Genomic DNA, 16,028 nt, shown 5'->3' with positions numbered 1-16,028 from the left:
ATTTTGAGCGCTCCACCAAGATGTATGTGACATGGAAGAGTAACCCATGATCCTAACTCATTGTGCATTTGCAGTCCAAAGCAAATCTTAAGATATGCACAAATTTAGGGGGAGCTCTTGCTTTTCACATACTTCTCAAAGCGACAATATTTTTCACTCTTATTATCATTTGTCGAAGCTTTGATCTATATGTTGTCATCAATTACCAAAAAGGGGGAGATTGAAAGTGCAACTATCCCTGGGTGGTTTTGGTAATTCCTAACAACATATAGCTCATTGAGCTAACATTATTCCAAGATTAATATTTCAGGAAAAGCTCAATGAATGGCATGGCATGGATGAGGAAAGTGGATCCCTCAAAATTCTAAGGACAAAAAATTTGGCTCAAGTTTGAAGCTCAAGACTCTACATTTTATATTTTAGTGATCCAAGATCACATTGAGTCTATAGGAAAAGCCAATACTATCAAGGAGGGATGAGGTGTTGCTTAATGGCTTGCTTGCTCAAAATGCTTAGTGATATGCTCCAAAATCCTCAACTACCTTCCCACATCCACATATGACCTAAACCAAAAGTCAAACTCGGCCCCATCGATTCTTTCTATCCGGCGCCACTGAGTTTCAAATGTCATAGCCACTGCCACAAACCCTAGGCAAATCGGTCTCACCGATAGGGATCTCGGTCTCACCGAGATGGGATTGTAATCTCTCTATTTCCCTTCGTAACATTTCGGTCTTACCGAGATGAGCGATCGGTCCCACCGAGATTGCAATGTAAACTCTCTGTTTCCCTTTTGTAACATTTCGGTCTCACCGAGATGAGCGAATCGGTCCCATCGAGTTTACCTGACCAACTCTCTGGTTAGCTTATTACCAAAATCGGTTCCACCGAGTTTGTGTAATCGGTCACACCGAGATTACGTTATGCCCTAACCCTAACCATATCGGTCCTACCGAGTTGCATCTCAGTCCCACCAAAAATCCTAACGGTCACTAGGTTTGCTGAATCGGTCCGACCGAGTTTAACCATTCGGTCCCACCGAGTTTGGCAAATTGTGTGTAACGGTTAGATTCTGTGTGGAGGCTATATATACCCCTCCACCCACTCTTCATTCATGGAGAAAGCCATCAGAACATACCTACACTTCCAATACATATTTTCTGAGAGAGAACCACCTATACTTGTGTTGAGGTCAAGATATTCCATTCCAACCATATGAATCTTGATCTCTAGCCTTCCCAAGTTGCTTTCCACTCAAATCTTCTTTCCACCAAATCCAAATCCTATGAGAGAGAGTTGAGTGTTGGGGAGACTATCATTTGAAGCACAAGAGCAAGGAGTTTATCATCAACACACCATTTGTTACTTCTTGGAGAGTGGTGTCTCCTAGATTGGCTAGGTGTCACTTGGGAGCCTCCGACAAGATTGTGGAGTTGAACCAAGGAGTTTGTAAGGGCAAGGAGATCGCCTACTTCGTGAAGATCTACCGCTAGCGAGGCAAGTCCTTCGTGGGCGACGGCCGTGATGGAATAGACAAGGTTGCTTCTTCGTGGACCCTTCGTGGGTGGAGCACTCCGTGGACTCGCGCAACCGTTACCCTCCGTGGGTTGAAGTCTCCATCAACGTGGATGTACGATAGCACCACCTATCGGAACCACGACAAAAACATCCGTGTCTCCAATTGCGTTTGAATCCTCCAAACCCTTCCCTTTATATTCTTGCAAGTTGCATGCTTTACTTTCCGTTGCTCATATACTCTTTTGCATGATTGCTTGAATTGTGTGGAGATTGCTTGACTTGTGCTAAGATAGCTAAAATCTTCCAAGAACTAAGATTGGGAAAAGGCTAGATTTTTATTTGGTCAAGTAGTCTAATCACCTCCCCTCTAGACAACTTTTGATCCTACATTCTCCCATTCCAACAATCTAGTTCGCTCCTCATTGCTCACCTTCCTCTCCTTCAAAGCCATCTTCCTCTCCTCGGCCGCCACCCTCCTCTCCTCGGCCGCCAACCTCCTCTCCTCGGTCGCAGCATCTTGGTTCCTTGCCATTTTCCTCATCTTGTTGGCTTCTCTTCTTGCCTTGACAATAGCTTCCATAGCATTTTTGAACTCATCATCTCCCTTCCTCTTCTTCTTTTCTTTTGCGTCTTTCTTGCACCCATCCGGTCGTTTTGGCTTCAAGTATGAAACCGAGTTGGGTGTGGGGCTTCTCTTGCCGTCACTTGATGCACCATCCTCCTCCTCATCATCATCATCCAACTCAATTGTTCGCTTGCGTTTGTTGCTCAAATCCAAATCATCCAAATCATCACGCTTCTTCCATTTCTCATCATCCTTCAACACTTCATAGCAATGAGGCAAGGTAAATATCCTTCCTTTCTTGATCTTCCCCTTCTTGGTTCTCTTCTCCTCTCCTTTGAACAAGTTTTGTGCAATGTTGTACTACATGAAAACAAAGCAAGTTAGAACTTCAAACACCAACAACAAGTATGATGAACATGGATGAAATGCCACTTACTCTATCGTCCTCATTGGTGCCACTTGGGTTCAACTTGTCAACCGCCTTTTGTGCCGCCACCCACTTTTGGCAATCCTTGTTGATTGTCGACCACCAGGACCGAAGTGATCGCTCGGAGCGGTCAATTCCACTCACGTTGTGAACATCAAAGTGTTCTTTCATCCGCCCCCAATAAGCATCTCTACTTTGACCACCTCCAACGGATGGATCCCTTGACACTTGCAACCAAGTATTGCATAGTAAGATGTCTTCGGCGTTGGTGTAATTGCCCGCTCTTCCTTTCGGCGCATCGACAATGCCCTCACCATCCTCGTCCACCTCGAACTCATGGTCTTCAAAATGCATGTCACTGGTTTGAAACCAATGCGAATTGTTGGAGCCAACACCCATAGTTGACATGTATACATCATCGTTGAGACTACAAAATACATAGAACAATGCAAATAAGCTATCTATATAAATGCATTCAAAAAATGACAAGAAAAGAAAAGTGGGAATTTTTTTACCTTTGAGGCATATTGTCGAACACGTTGTGCGCGTCGGCCACCGGCTCAACGAGTGAGCTTGCCGGCGCTTCGGTAGCCGCCGCACCCGTCACACGCCCTGCAAGCTTCTTCCTCCTCGCCTTCGAGGTGCCGGAGCCGTCCGCTGTCTTGTTCTTCTTCGCGGATGTCTTGCCCTTCTTCGGCCGCGCCGCATTGGGGAGCTTCGAGGGGGGGGGGGGGGGGGGCGCGACGCCACCCGCCGCCGAGGTCATCCGCAGCGGCATGAAGAGGCCACGCGCGAGGCCGATGCTCGAAGGAGTTCCGGCGGAGGCGAGGCCAACGCTCCCCGCGCTAGGGTTTGCGGCGGTGGAGGGGTCGTGGCTATAGGATGGGGTCAGCGGGGTGCCGGCGCGTGCGTCCATCGGGTCAAGTTCGCCGGCGCCGGCGCGTGCGGGGCGAGGTGGCGAGGAGGAGAGAGTGTGTCGCGAGCGCTCGTGTGTGCCGCGCGCAGAAGCGGGCGCCCCAAATACACAGTGCGAGTTGGCGATTCGGATCGCGCGCCCAACTCCATATGCCGCGCGCGCGGTTATTGCGCGCCCGCTGGAGCCACTCTATCGGTTGCGCGCACGCTAAAATGGCTAAATTTGCTGCGCGGCGCTTATTTAGGGCGGCTGTTGGAGATGCTCTAATGGTGTGTGTTGTGGTCTATGATTTGTGCCCATGTAATCGAGGGTTTTTTTAGGGTCAAGGAAGAAGGAGCCATGAAGGGCCATAAACCCCCACAGCGTAGACGATCCAACCTCGACAAAAGACACATAAGTTCAGACGTCACGAAAGTCGTTCGGGACACCAGTCCAAGTCCAAGTGTAACTCAAAAAAAAAAAATCCGAAACTGCAGCAAGGTTGCGAGGAAGGCACTTCCCAGCCCGCTCCATCATCCTCATCAGCCCCCATTAGTGCAGCCCCCACCCCCCTTGTCCACGTTCACCGCGCCCATGGCCTCCGCCCCGCACCCTCCCCGCAATCCCATCCAGGTTCACCTTCGCCCTCCCCCCCATTTTTTATACACGCACCCACCACCAAGGTCAGGCCGCCCGCCAGCCACAAGGCAAGAGCGAGACGAAAACACAAACGCCCCGACACGATATAAGTAGTGGGGGGAGGTGGAATCTGAGAGAGACCAAATCGTCGACGGGAAGCAGCAGCAGCCATGGCGACGCAGGCCGCCTTCGCAGTGAGATTCCCGCAGCTGGCGCGGCCGAGCAGGGGCCATGGTCAGGGACAGCCGGCGCGGGTGGGGGTCGCGGTGAGGGGCGGCAGGGCGGCGGCGCGCGGGGTGCGGTGCCGGGCCGGCGGCCTGATCGAGCCGGACGGGGGCAGGCTGGTGGAGCTGGTGGCGCCCGAGGAGGGCGGCCGGCGGGCGGCGCTGCGCCGGGAGGCGGCGGCGCTGCCGCACCGCGTGCGCCTGGGCCGCGTGGACACCGAGTGGCTGCACGTGCTCAGCGAGGGCTGGGCCAGCCCGCTGCGCGGCTTCATGCGCGAGACCGAGTTCCTCCAAGCACTTCATTTCAACGCCGTCCGCGGCGCCGATGGCACCCTCGTCAACATGTCCGTGCCCATCGTCCTCGCCCTCGACGACGCCCAGCGCCGCGCCATCCAGGCCGACGGCGCCACCGCCGTCGCGCTCGTCGACGCCCACGACCGCCCCGTCGCCGTGCTCAGCGAGTGAGAACACAACACATCCCCTTCCTTCTCTATCTCTTTTTTCCCCCTCTCTCCGATTCATGTCTGCCAATCCTTCCTTTCTCACATGCCCCCGTATGTGCAATTACGCATTGGTAGGTCACGACTGAATGTAGCTGCCAATTTTAAGATACGAGTAGAATTTATTACGATGTTCTGGTAGGAATTGGGGGCTTGTGTTGTGACCTTATTTAGGCTCCTGCTGACAATGGTGGTTTCTTCAACCTGAAACATATGGTTTGCACATTTCAATAGCTACATAGCTTATCTTCATACACAATTCTAGGTCTTATGTGAACTTAGTGTAAGTATATATTTCTTTTGCCAAGAATGCGGGCGCAATTTTCTACCTCAAGTGGTTATTTGACAGTCAAACTAAATTTGTAACAGTTTCTGCTTTTGTGGAATGGGGCTATGATAGTGAGGACTTCACTCATACTTTTAACAGTATATTTGTATATGTTGACAGACTTCAGATATCCGTGGTATTCCAATCATGCATCCTCCAATAGATGATTAGTAAAGTCGACAATACATTTGGTCGTAGTCAACTTGGTAATACCGTTGGTCGTAGTAAACTTGGTAATATCTTCGGTCGTATTAAACTTGACAATACCTTCAGGCATATTAAATTACATATCTTATCGTATCGTTTCCTTGAATAGATACCGTTTTGTCGTTTTTTTGCCGCCATTCCTAGTACTTTAGGACGTGCGATGCCTCGTACTTACATCACCGTGATTCTCTTGTATTTGCCATTTAAGTATAGACTTCTTTTAAACATTGAATGCTAAAAATGAAAATGATGCTGGCCAAGAAATGTAGTCACCTGATAACTAAAGTGACATAATGACATCGACGTAAGACGCCGCTATCTGTTGACGGAATCTCTAGTCTTGAGAAGATGTTACACATGGCTTCCAACGTGTTGGAAACAAGCATAGCCTATTTATATGATAAGGAGTGTGGTTTTCTTTTACTGTACTTAATGCTCTACAACTGCAACTCATTTTTAACACTCGCCCCTTCTTTCTTCAGTATTGAGATCTACAAGCATAACAAGGAAGAAAGAATCGCACGGACTTGGGGAACAACTGCACGCGGACTGCCGTACGTAGAGGAGGCCATTACAAATGCTGGTGATTGGCTGATTGGTGGAGACCTGGAGGTTATAGAACCAATCAAGTATAATGATGGTCTGGATCAGTATCGTTTGTCTCCATCACAGCTGCGTGAAGAATTTGCCAGGCGCAATGCAGATGCAGTATTTGCTTTTCAACTTCGTAACCCTGTGCACAATGGGCATGCGCTGCTCATGACTGATACACGGAGGCGCCTTCTTGAGATGGGCTACAAAAACCCTGTTCTTCTTCTCCATCCACTGGGAGGATTCACAAAGGCAGATGACGTGCCTCTTAGTGTGAGAATGAAGCAGCATGAGAAGGTATTGCGTTATAATGATCCTACCGTCCTTTTTCTAAAGAAAAAAAAGACTCCTAGTACTCCCTCCGTCCCAAAATAAGTGTCTCAACTTAAGTACAACTTGGTACTAAAGTTAGTACAAAGTTGAGACACTTATTTTGGGATGGAGGGAGTATGTCATAGAAACTTACGGTGAAAACTTTTATTTGATTACACTAGGATAGACACATTAAAAAGGATAATTCCTGCATTGTTGTGACGTTTCTTCTTCATTTTGCCAGGTTCTTGAGGAAGGTGTCCTAAACCCAGAATCAACTGTGGTTGCAATCTTCCCTTCACCAATGCATTATGCTGGGCCAACTGAGGTGCAGTGGCATGCCAAGGCTCGTATTAATGCTGGTGCAAACTTCTATATTGTCGGAAGGGATCCTGCTGGTATGGGCCACCCGACCGAAAAGAGGGACCTTTATGATGCTGATCACGGGAAAAAAGTACTGAGTATGGCTCCTGGGCTTGAGAGGCTCAATATCCTTCCTTTCAAGGTGGGTAATCCTTCCAGACCAGACACCTCATTCTGATCTTGACACAAACGACTGTTATTCAATTTTGAAATAGAATATCCTTGACATATTTTGGTTTCTTGACCTGTCTTCTGATTCTTATTTTGGATCAGGTTGCTGCGTATGACACAAAACATAACAAGATGAATTTCTTTGATCCATCAAGGAAAGAAGACTTCCTGTTCATCTCTGGCACAAAGGTAATTCATTTCGGTGTCGTTGGCACATCATTAACTTTGGCACCAACATTTTGTTAGCCATGCCCTGACACCCTTGCCTCTGTAAACAGATGCGCAGCCTTGCCAAGAACCGTGAGAGCCCACCAGATGGTTTTATGTGCCCTGGTGGCTGGAAGGTCCTCGTTGAGTACTACGACAGCTTGGCACCGCCAGAAGGCAGCAGCAAACTGCGAGAGGCAGTTGCAGCGTAGAAGCTGAAAGACGCTTCGGATAAGTAATATCGTTGTATCACGTGTCATGAACCGATGATATATGATTGTGTATTGGTGGTAAGACTTGACATTTGGGCATGATCCCCAGCACTCCCCGTGTGGTTTGTACTGCTTACTAGTATATCTGCTAGCAGTGTTGCCCCCTGGAGCCCATCATGTGCTTGTGGTGCCAATAAGGATGGGTTTTGTATTCTCTTCGGATTTGTACATAACGACATATAATAGTGTGGTGGTAATTTATCTAGTGCTTGATGTGCTTGCTAAGATCTCTTCTTAGGTTTGATATTGAAATTTCTTCATGACTTTAGTTCCATGGTGTTATATTTTTCACTGGAGCACATGATATACATATAGATCATGGCAAAATGAAAAGGATACATTCAAGCGTAAGTGATGAAATTGACATGAGAGATTATTTTAGGGACTGACTGAGTTAGAAAATACAGTTGAGTTTGTGTGTACCGTTGGATGATCCATTTTTGTGTTCCTCATTCTGCTGCTTCTTTCTCAAGCCACCACCGCAGGCTAGGCAGAAGTAGTGGTTCTCCTTGGAGGAGGGCTTTTTGTCCCTTTAATCCGAAACGGACATATAGGGGAAGAGTAGGGGATGCTCTTGGAGATGCCCTAACTCCAGCATAGTCTGCCTGCCATTCATCTTAGTCTCAGTTGGAATCGGCTGTGCACCCCCCCCCCCCCCCCCCCCCCCCCAAGACAAAAATGACTGTTCTAGCTAATGCCATTCATTTGGTACACACCTGACCACGCGGTAGACATTGTAAAACAAGGTAAACACGGCTAACATAGCTTGCAAGAACCAAAGAACGTGGTGTAAATATATGTGGCAATTGCCGTTTATATAGTGCACAAACAGCTTCTAAGATGAATACACAAGCTTACAGTGGCTTCAGAAAATAACAGTACCACAAGCAGCGAATTTACAACGGAGACAGTGCATCCAATCTGAGAACCAGTGGTTTCACATCTATCGCCAGCATATATATTTTTAGAGCAAACAGCATATTTAATTTTGTTCACCCAGTTATCTTGCGCTCGGCATTCTTCATCATGAGCACGAATTCGTCGTAGTTCACCTGCCCGTCGCCATCAGTGTCCGCCTCCCTGATCATCTGCTCAACCTCCTCGTCGGTCATCTTCTCCCCGAGATTGATCATCACCGTCCTCAGCTGCATTTCACATGGGCAACATGAAATTCAGGAGTGCCTCAAATGAGCTTGGGAATTATCTGAACTTGAGAAGAGGGTGCCAATATACTCACCTCAACAGGGGAGATAAAACCATTCCGATCCTTGTCCAGGACCTCGAAAGCTTCCTTGAGCTCTTCATCTCCATCTCCATCCTACAATTCACGTGGAAATCAAAAGTAACAGCACGTTCAAGCTAGTAGAATCAAATCAAACAGTTGATTATTTCATCTGATTGCAGAGCTTCACCTGCATCTTCCTGGCAATGAGGCTCAAGAACTCCTGGAAATCAATGGTGCCATTTCCATCCATGTCGACTTCACGCATCATGTCATTGAGCTCTTGGTTGGTCGGATCGAGGCCGAGGGAGCGAGTCACCGCGGCCAGCTCTTCCAAGCTGATGCATCCTTCATGTGACAAATTAATGTCCCAATATCTCACATGTCAATCAGAATCAAAAAATAATTATTGTTCAATTTAGCTCATACTTATCCTGAATTCCCGATCCCGGAGAGGCCAAGACAACACCACGTGCAAAGCACGGTCAAAGATTTTGGCAAAAGATAGAGGTTTGAGGAGGCAAAGGATATGATAAACTGGAGTACTAGTTAAATGTATACGAGTAGAGAAGTGTGTGACAAGTAATATCACCACAGCCATCAGAAAACAGTTTTGATTCTTGAAGGGAATGTCATGGATTGCTTAAGGAACTTTCTGTCTAAAAATTACTTGAGGAACTTGGGCATTAGATTAGCGAGCCATGTATGGGCATTTTTTGTGTGTAGAAAGTAGGTGGACTGCAGAGATAAAAAAAATTCTGAAGAAAGCAGGTGGACTGCAAAGCACTTGTTGTGACAAGCTAAAGGGTTCTTTGACTAAACCAAGTGCTTGTTTGGCACAACAGGTCTCTGCAGTAGGGGGGTTTCATATGAATGAGACGGACCCTACATGTTTGTTCTGTACAAAAATTCTTTGAATTGCAGGGTTGAATCCACTACTCTAGCATCGTTCGAGAGAGGAACTAAAAACAGGCTATAATATCTGAAATTAGTCATATACTGCTTTCTCTAGAGCAGACAGAGTTGGACAAGCGGCGACGCGTTAGAAAACCATGAGCCCGTCTTATTTATGGTTCATTCAGGTTAGGACTGCCAGTTCTGCATTTGAGGAGTTTTTTTTTTTTTGCGCAAAGCATTTGAGGAGTTTTTGCGTCTATACGGAGCTTTGTGTTGCTACAAAAGCCTTGTTGATTTCTATCTAGTAGTCCACGACAGATACTAGAAAAGACGAAAGACCCGCAAAAAAAAAGATGGAACGGAAGTAAAACAATAGCATTGCTTGTAAAGGCCAGCTATGAGCAACAAGAGAGTAGGAACAAGCACTGAAAATAAGCAAAGCGATCAAGGAGAGGGGATGGGAGGGGAAAGCAGAAAGCAGACGGACCATCGCCGTTCTTGTCGAAGAGGGAGAAGGCCTCCTGGAACGCCACCATCTGCTCGCCCGTCAGCGCCTGTTCCATGCGCACGCCGCAGCCTCTGGATCAATGTTCAATGGAGCGAGAAGGAGAAGAAGCAAGCAGTGGCTAGCAAGAAGAACTATATGGGGGAGAGGAGAGGAGAGGAAGGAAGCTGGGTGGAAGTATCCTGCAATGCCAATGCCAATGGCCATGGGAGAAAAGGGGCCGGGTAGAGATAAATAAAGATGACCTGACCTCGGTTGGGTCTCACACTCGGTGTGCTCGGAGACCGACAGGGACGCACACGCGCTAGCCACGCTGTGGACGCTGGGCGGCGCGGCTTGTGGAAAAACTTGGCGCTGGGTCTCCTGGTTTTCCCGGCCATTTCCTGCACTTTCCCTGCCATTCCCCCGCGGTGTGCTCGCGACAGCGACCACAAGAGCAGTCCCGATCTCATCCAAGAGCTGATGAATCGTATATACATTCTGCCTTTTGTTTTCGTTGCATTCAGGGACAGAGGAAGGATGGTAGGTGAGGTCTGGGAAAAGACTATACGAGGCAAATTTTATCACCGCACTGTAATTTAGAGAGGCCGTGTCGAAACCAGGACCTCTTGCACAAGTGGGAAGTACTCCACCTCTGTGCCGGGCCTCATCTTCATCGTTTATGAATATAGAGATGAGATAAAAATCAAAGGGGATTAGTGTCCCAGACTGCCCAAGCTCTAGAGCTATAACAGGATTTAGCCAAACGACCTGCTACTGTACTTCATCAGCAGCCCGGTTAGACGAGATGAATCTGATCATACCAAAGTGGCTCTGAAACTTTGAATTCGAAACCTGATTGGTCCAGAAAGAGCAAATTGAGGATTTTAACAAACAGGGGAAGCAAAGCGTGTACGGGTAAGCAACTCTACTGCAGGACTGATGGAGGTGAAACGTGAGTGAAGAAGTTGCAACTCTACTGCTTGCTCTACTGCAGCTACGCACCTGGAGTGTGCCACTGTCCATAGGACTAGGGAAAAAACATAACAGGTGTAGCTTCAGACGGGCTGGATAAACTTTGAAGTGGGCAGCTACGACTTAGAAAAGTAACATGTTTGGTAACTTGAACTTAGTCGGCCATTAATAAAACAATCAGCACTGACGACTTCTTCATACACAAGCTGGATCAACAACAATGTAAATAAATTGTTTAAGTATGGGTCTTGTCTAGTCACCCAAGAGCTACTCAAGCGAACAGCACTTGTGCGTCACCGATGATTACTGCATCTGGTTAGGATCAGCCATGCATACTGAACACACAGCAGCACACTGCTGCAGCAGAATCAATCATTCAACGGTTGTAGACCGACAAAATAAATATCTGCAGCCTAGAATTAAGGGCCCAAATGGGTACCCTCCAGGGTCACAGATTTGCATCCCTAATTTGTCTGCTCTAGACTTGAGCCCCTTCCACTGGGCTATACTGACAAAACAAGAATAAAAACCAACTTGAAAAAACCGATAACAAAAACCAACTCAAGAAAAAACCAGAACAAAAACAGCTACCAGAGGACGCTGATGGAGACAAACAACAAATACTCAGAACATGTTTAAAAGGTTTTTGCATTCAGAGTCCAATCACAGAGTCAACGAACGAACATAAACACCATGTCCAAATGACTGAATCAGTACCAGGTAAACATTACACAGACAGACAACGACTTCGATCTGGAAGGAGCACAGCTAAACACTAAATGACACGACGATAAACTTATCTGACAGACGACTGAGAAAATGTCCAGTTCAAGCTAGAGATGCTCCTTTGCTATTTTTTCTGTTCACTCTTTGGAGGACTTGTTGATCAGGGACTTGTGGATGTGCGGGATCACACCTCCACCAGCAATGGTGCCCTTGATGAGGGTGTCGAGCTCCTCGTCTCCACGGATGGCCAGTTGGAGGTGACGAGGGGTGATACGCTTGACCTTGAGATCCTTGCTGGCGTTCCCAGCCAGCTCCAGAACCTCAGCTGTCAGGTACTCCAGGATAGCAGCAGAGTAGACCGCCGCAGTAGCACCAACACGGCCATTGGCCTGAGTCCTTTGCTTCAGCTGACGATGGATACGGCCCACAGGGAACTGAAACATCACATAGCCAAGAATTAGTACACAGAGCATGCCTCACAATAAAAGAGACCTACACGAAAATTGCATAACAGTAACATCAAATCGAAAGATGCAAACACCGAAAATCAAGTGTCTTAGCAGGATTTCGTCAAAACATCCGACTATACGGACATACCAACTTAGGCACCCATGCTGCAAAGTGCAAGGCCAAATAAATAATATATATGCATAAATTTGAAAACCATGGACCAATTGGCAATCACATATTTGAAGTGGAGTGTGAAACAGATGTGAAAGCAGAAAGCACGTACACAAGTCGGTATCACAGATCAGCGTATGCTAACAAACTATCACTTGTTTAGTACAGTACATGATACCAAGAAAGATTCAGCATGACTAGTGAGATTGATGTGACAACAGTATATCATACACACAATAAAACTAGGACGTGTCGATTACTTCATGACTTGCAAGAAGTTAAGGGGGGAAAAGCCACAATAGCCTCATTCAATCATTTGTGTCTCCCAGCATAGCTCACCACATGCATTCCCAAAGGGGCAAATTACAGAATCACAACCTTCCTCTCTAACTAGTAAACAGCGCTCAGACCAAAGCTAATGTGATATGATCTCCATCAGTATTCCCCAATTGCCCATCTTTCACTATTATGACCATAACACCACTGCAGTCTCATCAATAGTTGCCTTTCCTAGGTCTACAGGATCGAGGGACGGGACGAGGGTCAAGCATCACCGGTGGCCAAACATAGGGATCAAAACACAACCAAAAGTCTCAGGACGATGACCCAAGAACAACGATGGGACAAGGCATACTGTGGTTGGTTAACTAATTAATTAGTTGCCTAATTACATGCATTGATTCTAGTGATAATTTTATCTACATCCTGATCTGCATCCAACCCGATTTGCATCTACCGAAATGGGGCCGCAGCATTGTTCCACGCTTCAGACAACTATGGACTCACCACCTATCTATAGACCAATGCACAAGGAATTCTATCATCATGAAATCTACAAAACCTCGATGCATATCACGAACCGAATCCTCTGTTAAGGCAACCAGCCTCAAACCATACAAAACTTATAACCCGATAGATGTGTCCACGCTCCAATCGAACAAACAGATCGTGATGGTAACCAGTCCACTTAACACAACTAGACAGAGCAAATGCTTACCCAGATCTACAAAAATCCTGTTAGGCCCTACAACTATAATCTAATTAATTAGTTGCCTAATTACATGCCTTAATTCTAGTGATAATTAAGAAACAGTCTTTATCTACATGAGCTATATATGGAAATAAGAAAAAAAAGGAAACAATGTAATCTAAATCCCAATCTGCATCCAACCGGATTTGCATCAAGGCAGGTGAAGCAGCAACATACCCCTGCGCTGCCTCAACGACCCAGCCCGGCGCCCTAGGCTTACCTGGCTACTGGGTGCGGCGACCAGGCCCCGGCCACCATATCCACGCTTAGGATAAAGTGACCTTGGAGGCCTCCGGCGGTGCAGCTCCACTACCGGCTTCCAACGACACAGCTGCGTGGTCTGGCGGATGCCACCGACGCCAGGTAAGACCCCGTTCATGAACTGGGGTCACGAATGGGTCGCGTCCCCGCCGTCTACTCATGCCGTCCCACACCTCAATCCCAACCCTAGATCCAGGTCAACCACCCCGGAAAAGGGGCCGTGGCTTCGTTCCGTGTGAATGGGTCGCGTCCCCGCCGTCAACTCATGTCGTCCCACACCTCAATCCCAACCGTAGATCCAGGCAAACCACCCCGGAAAAGGGGCCACGGCATCGTTCCGCGCGAATGGGTCGCGTCCCCGCCGTCGACTCGTGTCATCCTGCACCTCAATCCCAACTCTAGATCCAGGCGAACCACCCCGAAAAAGGGGCCGCGGCATCGTTCGCCATGAATGGGTCGCATCCCTGTCGTCGACTCGTGTCGCCCCGCACCTCAATCCCAACCGTAGATCGAGGTCAACCACCCCGAAAAAGGGGCCGCGACATTGTTCCGCGTGAATGGGTCATGTCCCCACCGTCGACTAGTGTGACAAGTGTTGCCCTGCACCTCAATCCCAACCCTAGATCCAGGTTAACCACCCCAAAAAAGGGGCCACGGCATCGTTCCGCGTGAATGGGTCGCGTCCCCGCCGTCGACTCGTGTCGTCCCGCACCACAATCCCAACCCTAGATCCAGGCGAACCACCCCGGAAAAGGGGTCGCGGTATCGTTCCACGTGAATGGGTCCCGTCCCCGCCGTCGACTCGTGTCGTCCCACACCTCAATCCCAACCCTAGATCCAGGCGGACCACCCGGAAAAAGAGGCTGTAGCATCATTCCGCGTGAACGGGTCATGTCCCCGCCGTCGACTCCTGTCGTCCCGCACCTCAATCCCAACCCTAGATCCAGGCGGACCCCCCCCCCAAAAGGGGCCGCGGCATCGTTCCGCATGAATGGGTCACGTCCCCGCCGTCGACTTGTGTCGTCCCGCACCTCAATCCCAACCCTAGATCCAGGCGGACCACCCCCGAAAAGGGGCCGCGGCATCATTCCGTGTGAACGGGTCGCGTCCCCGCCATCGACTCATGTTGTCCCGCACCTCAATCCCAAACCCTAGATCCAGCCGAACCACCCCGGAAGAGGGGCCGCGGCATCGTTCCGCGCTTCGGACAACTTTGGACTCACCACCTATCTATATACCAATGCACAATGAATTCTATCAATGAAATCTACAAAACCTCAACGCATATCACGAACCAAATCCTGAGAGAGCAAATGCTTCTCCAGATCTACAAAAATTCTGCAAGACGCTACAACCTACCGAATCTCTAAAACTCCGCTTAGCTTCCGCGCAACCAATTCACCGAAGAACCTAACCCATGCCGAGTATAAACAACAGGAACAGCACGCAATCACCTCCCTACAGCTTCCTGGAGGCGTGCCCTAGAGCGCACGCGCCGGGAAACCCCTCGGATACCACGGCCAGCACGCCAGCGCGCGCGACGCTTCGAATTCGAAGCAAATCTAAGCCCGCCTACGGAGAAAGTAAAGCAGAGCAAGTGCGTGCGAGCTCGCTCACCTGCAGCCCCGCGCGGGACGAGCGGGAGATGGGGGCCTTCTTCCCCTTGTCCTTCTCGGCGGTCTTGGCGGCCGTCGTCTTGGCCGCGAGCAGGCCCTTGCCTCCCTTCCCGGCCATCTCCTCCTTCCGCCTCGGCGAGAACCCTGCACAAACGGAGGACCGAATCCGACGGGTCGGGCGGCGAATCAGCGCAGATCGGGGGAGGAATCGGGCGGATCCCGCGGCCCGGATGGATAAATCGCGGGGGAAATTGGTGGAGTTCCGGTGGGATTCGCGGGCAGACCCTTACCTTTCTGGCTTCCCTTCCTTTCTCCTCACGCGACGCGACTCGGAGCGGGGAGCGGAGAGAGATTTTTTTTCTGCTTGGTGCGGGGGCTGGGGCTCGGGTTGGTGGGGATTTTATAGACGAGGAGATTGACGACCGGGCCCCTGTGGTAGGAGGTTATTCCGTGCAGCTCCTCGTGGTGCTTAAGAACTTCTGACAAGGGCTGTTATAAAGTTTATATTGGTTCTAAGGGGTTGATATGCTAATCGTAAAGGTTAGCCGGTTTTGAGCGGCTGCTACTGTGGGCTTTCGAAATTGCCGCCTGAAACCCTCGTTGCTGAGCATAATCACGCAGTTTAGAACCTGCATTTTTTCCTTTTTAGTTGAAGAACCTGCAACCGGTGATCTCAAGCATGGCGTAGTTCATTTTAGAGCAAGATGGCCACATCACAGACTCGTTTTTCTTTGCTTTTTGGGGAGAGTGTAATTGACTTCTTTTTTTGCGTAGAGTGCAATTCAAATTTCTGGGTTTATACTATGTTTTTCTAAATAAAATACGGTGAAAAAAACTATAAGTAACTTTGTATACAACTAGTGGGTTCTTGTGTGATTTTTATTATTTCATGGTGTTATATATAGTTCACACTGATGCACTAGAGACGGGGCTAGTAATCACATACAAGGGGGCAATGGAAGAAATAAAAGGTTGGA

At 48.5% G+C, this 16,028-nt stretch overlaps 3 protein-coding genes across 3 annotated transcripts; 1 reads left to right on the top strand and 2 right to left on the bottom strand.

Annotated features, from left to right (window-relative positions):
* The first annotated feature begins 4,042 nt into the window (after positions 1 to 4,042).
* LOC123104987 (ATP sulfurylase 4, chloroplastic) lies at positions 4,043 to 7,444 on the top strand. Its single transcript, XM_044526945.1, has 5 exons — positions 4,043 to 4,729; positions 5,786 to 6,191; positions 6,451 to 6,711; positions 6,843 to 6,929; positions 7,019 to 7,444. The coding sequence occupies exons 1-5, from the start codon at positions 4,215 to 4,217 to the stop codon at positions 7,157 to 7,159; spliced, it is 1,410 nt and encodes a 469-aa protein (XP_044382880.1). The 5' UTR covers positions 4,043 to 4,214; the 3' UTR covers positions 7,160 to 7,444.
* Positions 7,445 to 7,990: 546 nt separating this feature from the next.
* Positions 7,991 to 10,055, bottom strand: LOC123104984 (calmodulin-like protein 4). Its single transcript, XM_044526944.1, has 4 exons — positions 9,826 to 10,055; positions 8,632 to 8,789; positions 8,457 to 8,537; positions 7,991 to 8,364 (listed from the first exon to the last, which is right to left on the bottom strand). Exons 1-4 carry the CDS (start codon positions 9,899 to 9,901, stop codon positions 8,212 to 8,214), a joined length of 468 nt encoding a protein of 155 aa, XP_044382879.1. The 5' UTR covers positions 9,902 to 10,055; the 3' UTR covers positions 7,991 to 8,211.
* A 1,374-nt stretch (positions 10,056 to 11,429) lies between these two features.
* LOC123104983 (probable histone H2A variant 3) lies at positions 11,430 to 15,490 on the bottom strand. Its single transcript, XM_044526943.1, has 3 exons — positions 15,342 to 15,490; positions 15,053 to 15,195; positions 11,430 to 11,957 (listed from the first exon to the last, which is right to left on the bottom strand). Exons 2-3 carry the CDS (start codon positions 15,167 to 15,169, stop codon positions 11,661 to 11,663), a joined length of 414 nt encoding a protein of 137 aa, XP_044382878.1. The 5' UTR covers positions 15,170 to 15,195; positions 15,342 to 15,490; the 3' UTR covers positions 11,430 to 11,660.
* Positions 15,491 to 16,028: the final 538 nt, after the last annotated feature.

This window comes from Triticum aestivum, chromosome 5A, assembly GCF_018294505.1.
Source record: "Triticum aestivum cultivar Chinese Spring chromosome 5A, IWGSC CS RefSeq v2.1, whole genome shotgun sequence".
Classification (NCBI taxonomy): domain Eukaryota; kingdom Viridiplantae; phylum Streptophyta; class Magnoliopsida; order Poales; family Poaceae; genus Triticum; species Triticum aestivum.
This window is presented reverse-complemented; position numbering and strand designations above follow the sequence as displayed.